The 16,220-nt window shown below is 47.3% G+C and overlaps 1 protein-coding gene across 3 annotated transcripts in view; it reads left to right on the top strand.

The window, feature by feature from the left end:
- The first annotated feature begins 10,279 nt into the window (after nt 1–10,279).
- ABTB3 (ankyrin repeat and BTB domain containing 3) overlaps nt 10,280–16,220 on the top strand; it is a 211,326-nt gene continuing 205,385 nt past the window's right edge. Inside the window, exon 1 of one of the 3 annotated variants that reach the window (XM_053406027.1) lies at nt 10,280–11,893. In XM_053406027.1, the coding sequence (XP_053262002.1) occupies nt 10,660–11,893 (1,234 nt within the window). In that variant the 5' untranslated portion in view covers nt 10,280–10,659. The remainder of the gene's footprint in view (nt 11,894–16,220) is intronic. The other 2 variants (XM_053406025.1, XM_053406026.1) reach the window with 2 other exon arrangements.

The following is a 16,220-nucleotide window of genomic DNA, read 5'->3' as shown; positions in this document are numbered from 1 at the left end:
ACTGTACTGAAAAAAGAAGTTGCACATGCTAATGAAGAAACATCTATGAGGAAAGCTTGTGGGAAAGATTAGTATTGTGATTCTCTCTGATCTCCATTCCTTTGAAGTGAAGGTCTAGTTTGTTCAATAGATTCAAGTACTCCCCACTGGGGAACTGGATGTATGCTATGGGAGACTCTTCCTGTTGCAATATGTATGTTCCTAATTGCTTGCAGCATTGTGCAAGATGGAACCAGATTTTTTTCTTGTGAGCAAAAATGGTTCATTTCAGTTGTGAAGGTGCCATGTGCATGTCATTTGCTCTCAGCTGCTGTGAATATTCTGAATAGGACTGTGGAGCAAAAGTAGCTTCAGGCTCTGTCACTTTGAAAGCAGGTCTTGCTCTTGCTAGTGGGCATAAATCATAGTTGAACTGCACGAATACCTTTGTTTCCCCCCAGCTCCTTTAGAATAGTGGTGTGGAATTTCCAGCACATAGGTCTAATTAGGCCCACCAGGCTGTTTTGGTCAAGCCATGCCTACCTGTTCTACGCATGATGACATATATTTGCAAGCTCTGATTATCAGCTGATCACTGGAGCTTACGTCTGCAGTGCCATGCAAGCCCTGACAATCAGCTTGCAGGGCACAGGGCAAGGTGCTTTGTAAACCTCCTTAGCTGCCCGAGACAAAGGACAAGGTGGCACCCCCCCCAACTTTCTGATTTTTTGACAGTGGATTCTTACTTTAATTCTGATGATGGGGCATCTTCTCCCACCCCACTTGAGGGCTGCTTTTCAGGGTTCAGGACAGGCTATGTGGCACACACGGAAAGCTCCAGTACCTTCCTGCAATTCGCTATTCTTTTGCATCTGCCCCATGACTTGGCAGCCTCATTCTGCCCTAATAGCAGGGCTTTCCTGGTGCACCTCAAACTCAAAGATGGAAGGTGCAAGTGATTCAATGTCCCATCCTTAAAAGATGCCATCAATAACTAGAATAGCCTCTAAGCCCCTCTTCACCCACCTCTAAGATCCCTAGGTTCATGGTAGACCTCAGCAGCATAACTAAAAATCCTTGGGAATTGTGTCAGTGAATGTAGCTCTGGGACTATTGCTTTGCCTGTAATGTATATATTAGGAGAAAAGCAAACAAATATTTGTATAAATTCTCATGCAGACTTTAAAAATTATTTTTTTTAAAAAAACAACCTGCAAGTGTTGGTAGAAATGAGGGAAGGGTGAACTGAACTTAAGACTGGAAAAATGAGAAACTGAAGAGTTCATCCCTTGTTGCAGCAAATAACAAAGGACTGATCAACTTGAAAATGATAGAATTTTCAGGAGTAAATGAAGCAAGAAGTTTTAAATCACAATTAGGTTCAGTGCTCAGAGAACACCTTCTCCACCAATCTTTTAAATCTACAGATTCTTTTTTGGGGTGGGGTGGGTGTAACACAGTTTGGAACAAGAGCTTTTTGGCAAAAGGAATTGCCACTGTCACACAGGTGGTGGATGCCAAGAGACATGGAGCCAAAGCAGGGAGGTATCAGAATTCTTGAGGGAACTCCAAGGTTTGCAGAAGTAGAAACATTTTGTTGAAACACCGAGAAGCTGAAAAAAATGGGGACGGGCACAGACCAATGAGCATATTGTCAGTAATCAGACACCGAGTCAGAAGCTGCAGAGGCACCAGATGGGGAGTCATTTCAGGGCACAGAGGTGATTGCTAATGATAGAGAGAGCATTGTACCTGTAGCTGTTAGGCAGAAGCTCCTAGAGGAAACTCCCAGGCCTATAGGGACAGAGACTGGGTGCCTTCCACCACATGTCAACAGTCCAGTGGTTCAAGGAGTTCACTGGGAGGAAGCCTATGGAACAGAGGAGGGGGACCCCATCTTCAGGCTAGAGAGCTGGCCCTTTAGAGGTGGAGACTGAAGGAAGGCATCTGGAGACAGAGGCTTAAAAGGCCTCATTCTACTTCCAACCTTTGCTAGAGCAAGTTTCTCACTTACAGCTAACCATGGTCTGGCAAGCTTTGACCCTGCCTCTCCTTGTCCTTTGTGAAATCAGACCAGAACATGACAGATGTTGAATGTCAATTGGAAAAGAAAAATGGAAACTGAAGATAGGGGAATAGAATGGCCTGCTGGAGGAAGGCATGGCTGGAACCATGAAGAGGAGCAATCCTATTATGAGTTTATCCTGTAACATATTGTTGCAGGTCACACTCATAGAACAGGATCCTTGGAGGTTTGCACCAGTCTTTATGTAATTTTGGTCAGCAGGTAACAACTGTTAGATATAAACAAGCATTTTAAAAAAAAATGCTTAAATCTCCACCTTTATGACTCCTTTCTTGTTGTTACTAATGACAGTTTCCCTCTTAATTATTGTTTACTGTGATCTTATGCTTGTTTCATTGTGCTTATTTCCATTTTGACAGCCACCTTAAATCCTGTGAATGGCTGGGTAAAAATAGCCTTTTCACAAGACTGTCATTCCAATCCAGCAAGAGAGAGACCCTGAGCATCGGTGTGGCTGATGTGGTGGGTGTGCATTGTGTTGCTGCTCCAGCCCCGCTGAACTTAATAGATGCTTCTGATGAGGATGCGGAAGTGAATTCCCCTGGGCCCCTGGGTGGCATGTAAACAATAGAACCTATTCTGGTGGTGAAAGCCATTCCTGCAAATTTCAGTCTTGCTACATTGAACAGCAGTGAGCTCCTGCTGAAAAGCCTTTATTAAAACACTATCACTGAAGCATGGTTTGCAGGCTTTTATTTCAAATACAGCTCATTGGGGAGCCGTAGGGCTGCAAAGGAGAAAGTATATCCCCTTTCCCACTAGGACACACTCTGCCACTTTACTAGTCCTCTGTACTGCTAAGCCTTTAGGCATCTGCTGACTTGAAGGATATTTAAGTTACAAGAACTGGAAGTGGCAGCTTGGTGGATCATATTTCTCTTAAGTACATGAATCTCTGTTTAAGTCACCAGCTGTGCAAAGTGAATAAACCACAGTCCATTCCCATACTCTAAATAGTTTGTCTGCTACTGGTATGTGAGGGTGGTGTGGTGTTTGGGATTGCCTGAGGGGTTTTTCAAAGGGACGGAATCTACCACTGCGTATAGCCTATTCCACACACCCCTCAATTTCTCCTTTGTTAAGGTGTCATAATTAACCTTCAAGCTATTATCTGAGATCAGGACGTTCAAGGGCAATTTGGGGTGGGGTGAGGGGGCTGGCGCCTTCTCAAAAGAAAACTCTGTTGGAAAAAAATATATATGGGTGTGTTCATGGAATGTACTGCATGCACATTCCTCTAGGATCCTGATCCAGACTTATTAAGGATTGTGACAGAATGCAAGAAGCTGACTGAGCAACTATAATAACTCTGATCAGCTGGCTAATGTGTGAGATTACCTTCTATGCTCATGAACTACACACACACACCTCGTTTTAACTAGGGCTGGAACTTAATAATAACAACAATTAATTGCTTAATTGTGTGGATTTTAACTGACCATTCTGTTGAGTAAATGTGCATATCTGGGTAAATGAAATATTCGTTTTCTTTGAAAATTTAACGAAGAAAAGGATGGGGGAAGAGGGAAAAAAATTAAAGACAGTGAAATAAAATAAAGAATACAGTGTGTGTGTGTGTGTGTGTTAATAGTAAAAAACAACATCACACCACCCTACTATTCGATCCATGAAAATAACCCTAAAGCAAGAGGTATTGCCTCTTGTGTAAGAGAGAAATGAGTGCTCTTCTTTTAAGATGGTGCTTCTTGTCAAGCTTATTTTTATCAGCACTTGTATCAGGGACATAAGTAGTTGCCTTATGTGGATTAGGTGCACTGGTCGATCTAGTTCAGAATTGTTCACACTTACAGAGTCTCAGGCAGGGGGCTATGTGATAGATAGATAAAATCTGCTGCTTCAATTGCAGTTAGTTGTTGCAATGTTTTAAAATTAATCTAGCCAATTATTACTCTATTAAATGTTCCAGCTCTAATTTTATCTACCACCAGCTCCTACACACCGGCCATGATACTGTGGCTACCAACTCAAATTAGCTTCCGCTTAGTCCTTGTAGCAGATATGACAGATGTGCAGCCTGACTTATGAGCTATTGTGCCACCTTATGCATGTTTAGGAGGGTTAGGATAGGTTCTGTGTCAGCAGTGTCAATGCACTGGAGCAGAATGTCATGTAGTCACAGCAGCACAGGGCAGCGTGCTACAACAATATGCAGCAGCCCCTGTTGCTGGAAATAAAGTAATGGCCTTGCACAAAGCAGTTGTATGATGCAGAATTGGACACAGAGGTATGTGGCATTTGGGATTATTCATAAATTACATTGATTTATGTTTAATGAATTCTGCTGCACTGAGAAGCCTGGAATAAATATATTTTATTAAACTAGCTCCAGGTTAAAAGGAAGGGAGCATTTCCCCACTTCTCTCCCATAGTAGACTAGGTACCTCCAGCAATGTGGCCCAGTGCAGGGACCAATGAAGAAATGCATTCTATTTGCACCACTAGGGAGGCCACATTTAGAAACTGCAGGTTGTTTCTTCCGCTCTTTTTCATTTAACCCTGAGAAGGAAGAAGGAAATTGGAAAGGAGGTTTGGGGTTGCTCAGTGCAGGCTATATGTGCACCTATACATTGCCAAAAGAGAGAAAATGCATCACTAAAGAAAGAGGACGTTAAGAGGGCATGTAGTTGCAGAAAAATTGCATTTGCTGATTTATATGTATATATGCAAATTTAGAAATACTTGCTATCCTGTAAAACAGGAGTGAGGAACTTCTGGCCCACCAGGGGTTCAAATTTAACCTGTAAAGTTGTTTCCCCAAAAATATCCTATCCTCCCCAACACTTGACATCAAATGTGATGTCAGGTGCAGGGCAGTTAGAGATATGGCTGCAAATGCTCAGTTGGAGCCTTCAAGTGTGCTCCTGATTGTGCACTGGTAAATCAAAGCAGGTTTTGATTTTACCAACCAGTGCTGGAGTAATAGCACCAGCAAGTTTCCTAAGGGTCACATCAGGTGACTGACAAGTTAGCTTCTTTACTTACCTGTCAAATTTGGCCCACGAGGCTGGGATCCAATAAGAAGCTGGTCCATGGAGCCGAAAAGGTTCCCTCACTCTGATTTAAATAGAAATGCAATAGATCTCACCTAGAGGGAAGACTGGGACCAGGTGACCTGCACCTTCTCAGTCTGCTGTCAATGTGCACGTTGTAGAGGGGCAGCTTCAAGGCTCCTGCTGCTCTCCCTTCTTATGGTTCTTTATCTTGAAACCACACTTGGACCAGGAAACCGTTTGGACAGAGAACACATTCAAATGGATGACAGCCTCTAACAGTTCCTCAAAGAGGACTGTTCTCTGTCAGTTAAGATGCATCCTAGCGGCCAAGGAAAGATGTATTGAAATATGGAGTCATTCTTCTCCCAAGCTTAGGCCCTTTCTACTTTGCCATAGCAAGTGGAGAGGCCATAAGGAGTACAGCAGATTACTCCAAGGCCAGATTCACACTATACAGAGTTCCCTGTAAAGAGCGATTGATTGTTAAACCACTCTGGGAATTGTAGCTTTGTGAGAGGAGTAGGGTTCTCCTAACAACTCTCAGCACTCTTAACAAATGACAACTCCCAGAATCATTTGGGGGTAAGCCATGAGTGTTTAAAGAGGTATCATAGTGCTTTAAATGCATGGTGTGAATGTGGTCTTAGTTTCTTACACAAAGCAGAATGAGTCTGTGGACCTGTTTTATGCCCCTAGTTTCACAAGAGGGCCATTTGTCACCCAGGGGACTACTAGCAAGTCCCAATGCCAAGGCCACCAGTCCTTTCACACGCTTTCCTGGGCAGAGAGCCAGACCAACACTGTTTATTACATGAGGCAAAAGACAAGATGGCGCCCCGTGCTCATTCCGTGTACAGAGGCTGACTAGACTTGTAGGTAAATCTTGTGTCAGCCCTGACAATGGAATGACATCTTCAAGGGCACCTGTGGGCAGCAGGCTAGTTTAGGAGGTGTATGACAGGGTTGTAGATGGCTAGGGTTCAAGAGGAGTTGGTGGGGTGTTGACCTTTAAAGTCCTGCGTGGCTCCGGCCCTGTATACCTGAAGGAACGTCTCCACCCCTGTTGTTCAGCCTGGACACTGAGGTCCAACTCTGAGGGTCTTCTGGTGGTTCCTGCACTGCAAGAAGTGAGGTTACAGGGAACCAGACAGAAGGTTGTTTTGGTAGTCATACGCACCGTGTGGAATGCCCTCCTGGCAGATGTAAAAGAGTTTTTAAAACTGCACATTTTTTTGTAGACTTCTGTTTCAAGAAGCCTTTAGTGCTTGATGTTATTGTTGTGGTTGTTGTTTTTCCCATATTTTTATTGGAATCTTCCCAGATTGGCTGGGGCAACCCAGTCAGATAGGTGGGGTGTAAGGAATAAATAAATAATTGTTGTTGTTGTTGTTGGTATGCTGCATCCCAGCACATGAGATCTGAGGTGATTGCCTCACTCTGCCTAATGGTTGGACCAGACTTGCCTGGGCAGATGCAATTAAAAGTTAAGTCATGTGATCTTACTTTTGTTAACCACTGTAGTTTATATTCATGGTAATGAGTATAAGGTGAATGTTTATAAATGACTAAAAGTGTTTCCACAAGAGTTATGAAAACATAACACCTTTGGTTAATAAAAACAGATTACAATCAGAGGCTAGAGAAACTGGGGGGGAAATAACTCTTGCATCAAAAGAGATATATGTTGGGCTTGTTCCGTAGTATAAACTATGCTGACCTCTTACTGTTTTGTTTACAGTGATTTAGTTATTTTTGGGTGGAGAAGGGAGCTAACCTTTGGCTGAGTTCATTTTTACTCCCCTTTTAAGGGTGGGCCTCCACCCACAATCCGTTTCTCATTACCCTGACCAAATAATGATACATAAGGGGTGGGGGGAACTGTCAGTGTTATGTTCCTCCTGGTATGGTTTGTGGAAGCTGCCTCTGTTTGCTGTCCAGATGGATGGATTGACTTTGAAATGCCTGGCTCACTTCTTTCTGACACCGAGCAAAATAAACTTTAGGAAATAAATGTTGAGGTCAGCTACATCCTAATTCTGCTCAGGCAGTTTGGGAGTGTCTAATATAGATGGAATCCATCATCATCAATAAAATAGCAACAACATCAGACTAGAAACCCAAAGTGTTTTTCCATCCCAGGAAACAGAGGCCCTCAAACATTTCTACTTTCTGATTTGTTATTTTGACCTTATTTGTTCCTGTTACGGAACAAAAGCTACAGTATCCACTCTGGACTCTTGCTGTGAGAGTCAACAAAAGCCTTTCCATCAGTTCTAGTTGTTCCAGTATGTTGACTGTAATATCTAGTGTGTTCATTATTCAACTATTAATTGTAATTCTAAAAAATGGTTCTTGGACTCCCATTTTGGAATCCAACCCATTAGGAAGGGCCTTTGAAAAGAAATAGGCACTTCCTATTTGTGTGAACTTCCTGTCAGTTTCTTCTTTATCTATGTGTGCTGTGTGAAATCTAATCTATGTCGCTTCAGGTGAAATCTAATCTGAATTTCTGCAGGGAAATTACTGCATGTTATAATTAATATTTGCTCAGACATTCCCCCCTGGCAGATCAGTATGCTTGGGACAGGCATGACTAATTGCTGCCCCATAGAGGGAGACAAAATCTGCTACTTGTTTTCTTTATTTAAGACATTCTTTTAAAAAATAAACAGTAACAGAAAAAGGAGCAAACTTGAGAAAAGATGGACAAGGAAATGAATGCTGATGGGTAACCATTGAGAGAGTAGCACATAAATCAGTAACATAAAATACAGAGTAGGAACCTGAACTGTCTCAAATCATAAGCAGTTCCAAATAAAACTAAATTTAAAGGGATCTGCTGACTCACTGTCTCTGATGACAAATAGATTGCAAATACATTTCTATTTCACCCTTCAAAAATATTGCCCCCGAAGATGCAGGGTATCTGTTCTGGTCTACACTGTTTGCATCTGAGCTCTACCCTCTTGTCCTGCCACTGGTCATGCCTTTACTTTCTGCAACCTCTTCTTAGTTCTGGACCTGGTCTCCTGAAGGTGCTGCAACCACTCCCACTGGCAAATTAGCTAATCCAGTGTGTCGAGAGCAGAAGAATTCCTGGGCAGCCAGTGTGCCAGGTTCAGGTGAAAAGTCTGTGGGTGAACCATGTCACCTGCCAGGGCTGCCTCCAGGTTTGAGAAGGCCCTTGGCAAAGCACCATCTTCTGGTGCCCTTTTTGTGTCAGTGCCCCTCTTCCTATGTGGGCGAGCTTATCCGTGGCAGTGGAAGGCTGCTGTAAATGGTTACCTGTACTGCTTTCTCTCCCTTCTTGGAACTGCCTCTAAATGTGTTGCTTGCTGTGCTTTTAGCCCCTGGCTGTTTGAGTGTATCTCACTCTCTTGTGGGACTTCCCTGCCCAGCCTCTTCTAGGCTGTTTGGCTCACCTCTGCAGCTGACTGTTGAGCTGACAGCGTGAGCAGGGAGCTGCTACACTAGCTGTTTCTGACACACACACACACATCAGTGTGGCTGGTGCTTTACAAAGTACAGGATGGCAGGTCCCTGCCCCAAGGTGCTTACAATCTAAAATATTGAGTAAATGTAGGGTTACAGTGTGTCTTGGTGGCACTGCAAGATCTTTTGCTGTTTAAATAATGGGCTTTCTAGGCAAACCCCCAAGTGGCCATGCAAGTGTCCTTCCTTTCCAAATGGTCACTGAAATACTGAGATTGCTGAGTTTCTTCCCAGCCATGCGGAAGCATCAGGAGTACTAGATGCCATTGTTTTTAATGCCATTCCACATTTGGGGCTTCTTGGCTCTGAAACGGTTCCATTATGTAGAGTGCACTGGGATGCTCTGTGTCAAATCTGATAACCCAGCAGGGCCTGAGGTTTGACATCGTGGCTTAAAGGACAGATGACAGAAGGCTGGGGAAAACCTGCAGCCCTCTAGAGGTTGGGACTCCAACTCCCATCTGTCCCAACTAGCAGGGGCAACAGTCAGGGACGGTGGGATTTGGAGCCAGCATCTGGCAGGCTACAGCTTCTGCATCCCAGTGCCAACATATTTCTGGGAAGTGCTTCGTTTTCAGTTTAATGTAACCTGCATACACTTTCCCCACAGTGAACTGCGTCCTCCAAAGCAGCTCAGGATTAAACATAAACTATCAATACATAATCATGTATACATCATAAACATAAACTATCAATACAGCATCATAATCATGATTGGGATGTATGTGTATTACAACTAGGCACCTCGAGGGCTCGTGTTTTGAGTTGGCGTTAGATAATCTTGGGCTGGTTAGGAAAGGCTCGAGCAAATCCATTACTCTGCACCACGCAGAGGCTCTTTTTCTTCACCCTCCTCCTTGTTTTGAAGTACGTGTTGCTGCGCCATCTGGGCTCCCCTGTAACGATGCATTCTGTAGCCAGTGCCAACGGTGCTCGGATCCCTTCACACACACCCCGCAGCCCCACAGCACACATTAAGGAAAACGCATGAGACTACAGGTCCTCACCTGCAGAGGAGATGCCACACATCCCAAAAAGGTTTCCTGGCTCTGAGCTGGAATGCTAATATTTCAGGGCTGTAGTGTGCAAAGCAACTTGAAGGGGGGAGACGACAGGCACTCCGGCAAGAATCTGCAGCTGCCGCTGCTGCAGCCTTCGTATCTTGGTTTCTAATTTCTACTACCTGCTTCAGAGAAATAAATACATGCCAAGTCTGGAATTTGTAGGGCTGGTCCAGCAAACGAAAATCACTGCTGCTCATTCCCATCGTCTATTTTGGATCAGCTAAATATATCCTGCGAGTTCCTCTCTCTCTCACTTTTGGCCCTATTTTTCCTTCCCCTCATCTCTCTCTCTCTCCCCGCACTTCTCAACTGCAGAGTAACGGAGAAAGACAAATAAAATCACACTGGAGCGGGCTCGAGACAGCGACGAAGGAAACCCACCACCCACTTCCAGCTCAGCACACCCAAGCGAACGTGGGAGAGAGCGAGAGCGAGAGCGAGAGCGAGAAGGCTTGGAGAGCCTGTGGATCCCACTACGAATTCCAAAAAGAAGAGAAGGGGAGGGGAAAGTGACGCGAGGGGAGAGGGAGGGTTGGGTGGGAGAAAGGTAGCAATGAAATTAGCATCGGCGCTCCCATTGGATCTCTCTGCGTGTGATTTGCATTAGCCTCGCCTCTTCTCCCATCCGCCCCTCCCGCCTCTGCCGTTCTTTGGTTGGCTTGGGTTTTGCGGGCTAGTGCAGTGCAGGAGTCAGGGAACCGAGGAGGAGACAAGCACCCGAGGCGGCCAGCGCTGCTGCTGCTGCCCTGCTGCTGCCGCCGGGAGTTGGGGAAGAAAGAGACCGAGGGACCTTCGACGCCGCGATCCTTTGGCCGCGCTCGCTCGCGCGCTCTCTCCCATGCCTGTGCGCATCGCGTTTGCGGGTGGCGGCGGCATTTCTTTATTTTGATCGCGAAGGAGCTGCTCTGCGCGCGTGCCAAAGCGAGGGAGCTGCGAAATAAGTACGAGAGAGAGGAGGAGGAGGGCGCAGGTCTGTTACTTTCTCTTCTCAAAGTTTCCTGCTGGTGCAGTATGAAGTGCAGCGATGGCAAGGAGAGGTAAGACGGTGGTGAGGACGCTGGAAGATCTGACCCTCGACTCGGGTTATGGTGGTGCGGCAGACTCCGTCCGGTCCTCCAACTTGTCTCTGTGCTGCTCCGATTCCCCCCACGCGGCTCACCCCTATGGAGGAAACGGCTGGCAGCATCTAACTGACTCGATGCACAGTAGACACAACAGCTTTGACACCGTCAACACTGTCCTGGTGGAAGACTCCGAAGTGCTGGACTGCGCCGAGCAGCACTGCTCCAGGCTGCTGCCTGACCTTGAGGAGGTCCCCTGGAGCCTCGACGAGGTGGAGGCGGTTCTCCTCCTCCTGCAGCGCAAAGAGGCCAGGGGGCCGGTGGGGGTGGGCGCCGCCGCCGCCGCCGCCAGCTCCAGCAGCGTCGCCAGCTCCACCACCACCATCAGCAGCAGCAGCGGCGGCGGCGGCGGAGCCCCCCCTTCCAAAGATGCCCTGGCCAGACTCTCCACCTTGGTCAGCCGCGCGCTCGTCCGGCTGGCCCGGGAGGCTCAGCGCCTGAGCCTGCGCTTCGCCAAGTGCACCAGGTACGAGGTGCAGAGCGCCATGGAGATCGTCCTGGGCTGGAGCCTGGCTTCCAGCTGCACGGCGGCCGCCCTGGGCGCTCTCTCGCTCTACAACATGAGCAGCAGCGGCGGCGACCGCTTCAGCCGAGGCAAGTCGACCCGCTGCGGCCTCACCTTCTCGGTGGGCAAGTTCTACCGCTGGATGGTGGACAGCCGGGTGGCCGTGCGCATCCACGAGCACGCCGCCATCTACCTGACCGCCTGCATGGAGAACCTCTTCCGAGAGATCTACGCCAGGGTCCTGCAGCTGGGCGCCGGGGCCGCCGCGCCCCACCCCCAGCACCACCTGCACCACCTCCAGGCGCAACAGCACCCAAACAACCCCCCGCAGCTGCCGCCGCCGCCGCCCCCACCGCACCACCACCGGGGCCAGTGCTCGGGCGCTGCCGCCGCCGCCGCCGCCGCTCTGCCTCCTCCGGCTTCTGGAGCCGCTCCTGCCGCCGCTTCGGACAACAAGGACCGAGAGAGCAGCGGCAGCAGCAGCGCCGCCGCCGCCGCCACCAACCACCACCACAGCAACGAAGCGCCAAAGTTTACGCTGGAGTCCCTGGAGCAGACGGTCAACAACGACTCGGAGCTGTGGGGGCTGCTGCAGCCTTACCAGCACCTCATCTGCGGGAAAAACGCCAGCGGTGAGTCAGGCGGGCGATGCGCAGGGCCCTGCCCACCTGTTGTTGTTGGAGCGCCAGGGACGGGCGGGGGGGGGGGGAGGGCTGCAGGCGGGGCGCGCGCTTGGCGTGCGTGCGCGCAGCCTGCCCACTAGGGGTGGATGGGGGAGATGTCTGTGCACCTCCGAGGGCCACCCAGTAGGAGGGACATCACACAGTGTTTGGCCCTTACAGAAGAAGACCAAGCATATTGTGGGCGGGGAATGGCCAAAGGATGACTTGTATGGGAGTTGCACCTGCAAAGTTGCCATTATTAGACTGCAATCTATATGCGGAGCTGGTGGTCTTCTTGTTCCTTAAGGGAGAGAAGCCTCAGTGAAGAGATGAGACTTGTGTCTAGAGTTGTGCTATAAATCTGTACATGAACTCGGAGGCATCTCCAGGCACTTTTGTTGTGCTTACTTGGGAGTCAGCTCCCATTGAACTCATTATTTGCTTGTGAAAATTAATGGTATTTCCTGAGAGGTACCTTGGAGTTGTTGGGGTGGGGAGTGGCAGTGCAGTTGGGATGTTATTTCTCATCCACTGTTGTTGGTTTTACATCCATGCTCTTGATATTAACGCTAAGTGGCTGAACTTGATTTCCACTTACCTGTAACAATGGAATAAGCTGCTCTCCCAAGGTTGCCAATTCACCCCTCTGACAGGGCTCCTGTGTAGCATGCCAGAGAGAAATGAGTTGCTGTTCATCACCAAATCTCCATACAGGGAAAAGCTTCAGTTTCTGCCTGCTGTGCAGCTGTTGAATAAGAAGGTCTCTTCCCTGCTCTGGAATGTGGCAGCTTCAGTCTACTGTTAATAGTGTTCTTGCATAAGGCTATACTTTGTGCCCAATTTTGATGGAGAGCTGTATTTTGTGGTTGTCTTTGGAGAAGGGCTGTACACTGTAAAGACAAGGTGTCAGGTGGTTCTAGAGAAGGTGGTATTCTGTTTCCTCTGATAGTATCTGTGTTGAAGCGGGCTGTGGGCTGCATACCTGTAATTGTTTTCAGTGGAGAGATGTACACTGCAGTTCTAGTGCTGAGGAGAAAGCTTGTGAACTATGCTCATCTAAACTGCTTGGAGCTGAGGGTTGTGTGCTGTGCCCAGACATTTCTTGTGCAGGGATGCTCATGGCCATGCTGAATGTGGTTGTGCTTTGCACCCACTTGTGTAGTCACTAGCTAAAATGTAGTTCTGGTAAGAAATCTGAACAGAAGTGTTCCTGAAATATTGCCTCTTGCTCTGATAATGGTGTAGAAATGGTGAGACTGTGTTGTAGATGGCCGCACTTCATGTCTACCTGTAGTGCATGGAGGTGGGTAATAGGGAAGTAGTTTTTTGGGGGGTGGTAGGGATGCTCAAGAGGGCTGTCTTTCTCCTGTACCCTGTATGATGCATCGTTGGGCATTCTGGGGGAATTATTCCACCTAGCTTGGCTTCATCACCATCTTAGATCGCTTGCATTCTTTTATTCACAATGCTTCAGGGATCTGCTTTAAAATCTACCCATCTGTAAACCTGGCTGGCTTCTAGAATAATAACCTACTTCTTAGGGGAAGGGCTATAGCTCAGGGGCAGAGCATCTGCCTTGCATACAGAAGGGCCCAGGTTCAATCCCTGGTATCTCCAGGCAGGGATACTCTGAAATCCTGGAGAGCCCCTGCCAGTCAGTGTAGACAGGTTTGAGCAATGGTCTGACTCGCTATAAGGCAGCTTTCTACGTTGTTCTCCTCAGCCTCCCTCAAACCTTCAGTATGTTACATTTATTTATTCTTATTTTGTATAGACCTCTGAATCATAAAACTGTCTTAAGTGGTGTACACTCTAAAATTATCAGTAAAACACAAATAAAACCAGCAAAATATTTTTAAAAGGCCGAGCGTACAGAAAGCAATTGCAGTACGACACAGTTGGATAAAACAGTAAGCAAATAGTTGCATTAGCAACTGTTGGGGAGCTGGGCTCCTTGGTTTCACCAAATCCCACTGGACTTTGCACACTTTCCAGATGTGCCACAGCCAGTTAAGAAGCAGCTGGTTTGGCATGCTACAAAAGGGGAAGGAATCCTCAGCCCAGGTGATGGGAAAAGTGCCAGCTCCCAGCTTCCCAGAGACTTCAGATTAACGACTTCAAAATGGCTTTGGATATATCACTGATTAATCTTCGTTGCCACTACTCTAGTTCAGCCACACGAGGCTCATCCATACTGTTGTCTGAAGTGGATTATAAGCTTCCTGCACCTCCATTAATTTGCCATTGTCCATATGACCTCCTCCAAATTGCTACCTCCACACATGTTCCTCTCCCTCAGTCTGGATTTTCTCATACCAAGGATACTCTGGAAAGCAGAGGGTATGTGCAAATTTGTGGTCTTTCTTCAACAAATGTAACCGCAGAGGTACCAGCTGCAGCGAGTGCGTTGGGTGGAACGGGGCACTGCCCCACTGAGCTCAGTCTGCCCTTAGTTAGCTCCCATCTGTCTACTTCCTCACTTACATCCAATCCAGGGAGTGGCTCTGGCTGCAGGTTTCCTCTTCCTTCGTCTCAGTCGGGAGGAGGAAGGAGACAAAATTAGCTGGCCCTGCTTGTCATTGGCTTTGGCATCACCTACTGTAGGCTGCTCTGCCTTCTGTTTTACTAGTCCCAACGGGCACCAGCCACCACTGAGAGGTACTTTATGCTCCCTCTGTTCACAGCTGTGACGGTCACCATATTTCCTGCCAGCTAGTTTGGAAGAGTTTTCCTGCTTGCCTAGTCTGGGGAAGTTTGTGGCTGTAGGTTTTACACTGAACAATGGAGGGCTGACAGTGTGCTTCACATCAAACCTTTTGCACACGTGGCACAGAAAGCACACGAGGACACTGAAATATGAATGCGGCCCTTAACTGATTCTAAAAACTAGGTGCATATGCATTCAAAAAGCCATTGCTGTTGTCCCCATGCATGTGTGCACACAGCTCAAGGAAAGCTCAAGGTCTCCTCCAATTTGCAGGTCAAGGCCTTTGAATCCCGTCCCATTTTTCCTTCTTCTCCTTAGGGGCTCACCAAGGGCAGAGCTTGGTGGTTGCCTTCAGGTTTGGGCTTGAGGCAATCATGATTCAGCCCCACCCTGCTGCTTCCTCATTCCAGTTCCTTCCTATGTCCTCTTCATTCTGAGACTGCTAAGTAGGTTTTTATTTTATTTTTAATGTGAGGTAGCAATATAATTATTTTAAGAAACCTACCTTTTTACAGTCTCCAAGTCCTTTCCACCCCTTAACCTCTAACAATTTTAATAGAACATGGAAAAGCTGAGAACCTGGGATGGATACCAGCTTCTTCATTGAATTTTGACCCTCTTTTCACTTTACCAGCCTCTTTCCCACTCATCTCTCTCCCCACTCCCATTTGTGAGCAAAGCACTGAACTGTTGGTGGCTACCCATAAGGTTTGAATCATACAGATCTAGGGATGTCTGGTGGGGGGAAGAGACGGGGACCAGGATTGTTATTATCTTCACTTGTGCATCTCCAGAAATGTGCACAGTTCTGTTAAGGACTGGTGGCGGAGGCAGGGGAAACTTCCTGACATTCCTGGCTTTTCCTTTTCAGTAGGTATGTGTGTGGATAAGGATAAAAAACACATGTGCTACTCCCTCCCCTCCTCCAGAAACTGCAGCTACAGTGGATGGCATGGTGGGAGGGAGGAAAGAGATATTTGGGGAGGGGGACGTCTCTGAGCATTATTTACTATAACATCTGCAGTGAACTCCAGGACCGAGTGTTTGGCTGAGTACCTCTGTTTTGTCTCCCTCTTCGCTGCTGTGTATATTTTTGTAGAGGCTTCTCATATGTTTGGGCTGCATATTGCGTATACACACACACACACACACACACACACACACACTTCAAAAGCCTTCGTTTTTCCACAGGAAATGGTAGAACTGTAACTGAAGCTGAGAGACAGAGAGAGAGAAGAAATAAAATTTTGTTACGTGGGAGCTGCTCAACGCAGTCTTTTGCTGGGGAGATTTCATTCATGTCGCTGCTTGTTTACTGAAAGCTTCAGGCACAGAAGATGCAACAAAGCTGATGCATCAGCCTCCCTGGGATAGTTTTTCATCTTTTAAAAAAGGTGTCCAACCAAACTGTAATGCTTCTCCTCCCTGCCAACAAATCCAGACAGCTTCATAATGGGAAAGGCATTACAGTATGTTATTCAGATGCACGCATACTGTAGGTGCAGGGCTGCGGTATGAGCTTTCACGTTCAATGGGATCTAAGCTGTGTTTGCATTATGATGTGTGTCTCACCTCCACCAAGAGATGTAC

Source organism: Podarcis raffonei, chromosome 10, assembly GCF_027172205.1.
Source record: "Podarcis raffonei isolate rPodRaf1 chromosome 10, rPodRaf1.pri, whole genome shotgun sequence".
In the NCBI taxonomy this organism is placed as follows: Eukaryota; Metazoa; Chordata; class Lepidosauria; order Squamata; family Lacertidae; genus Podarcis; species Podarcis raffonei.
Note: the sequence above shows the minus strand (reverse complement) of the source record. Positions and strands in the feature narration are given on the sequence as shown.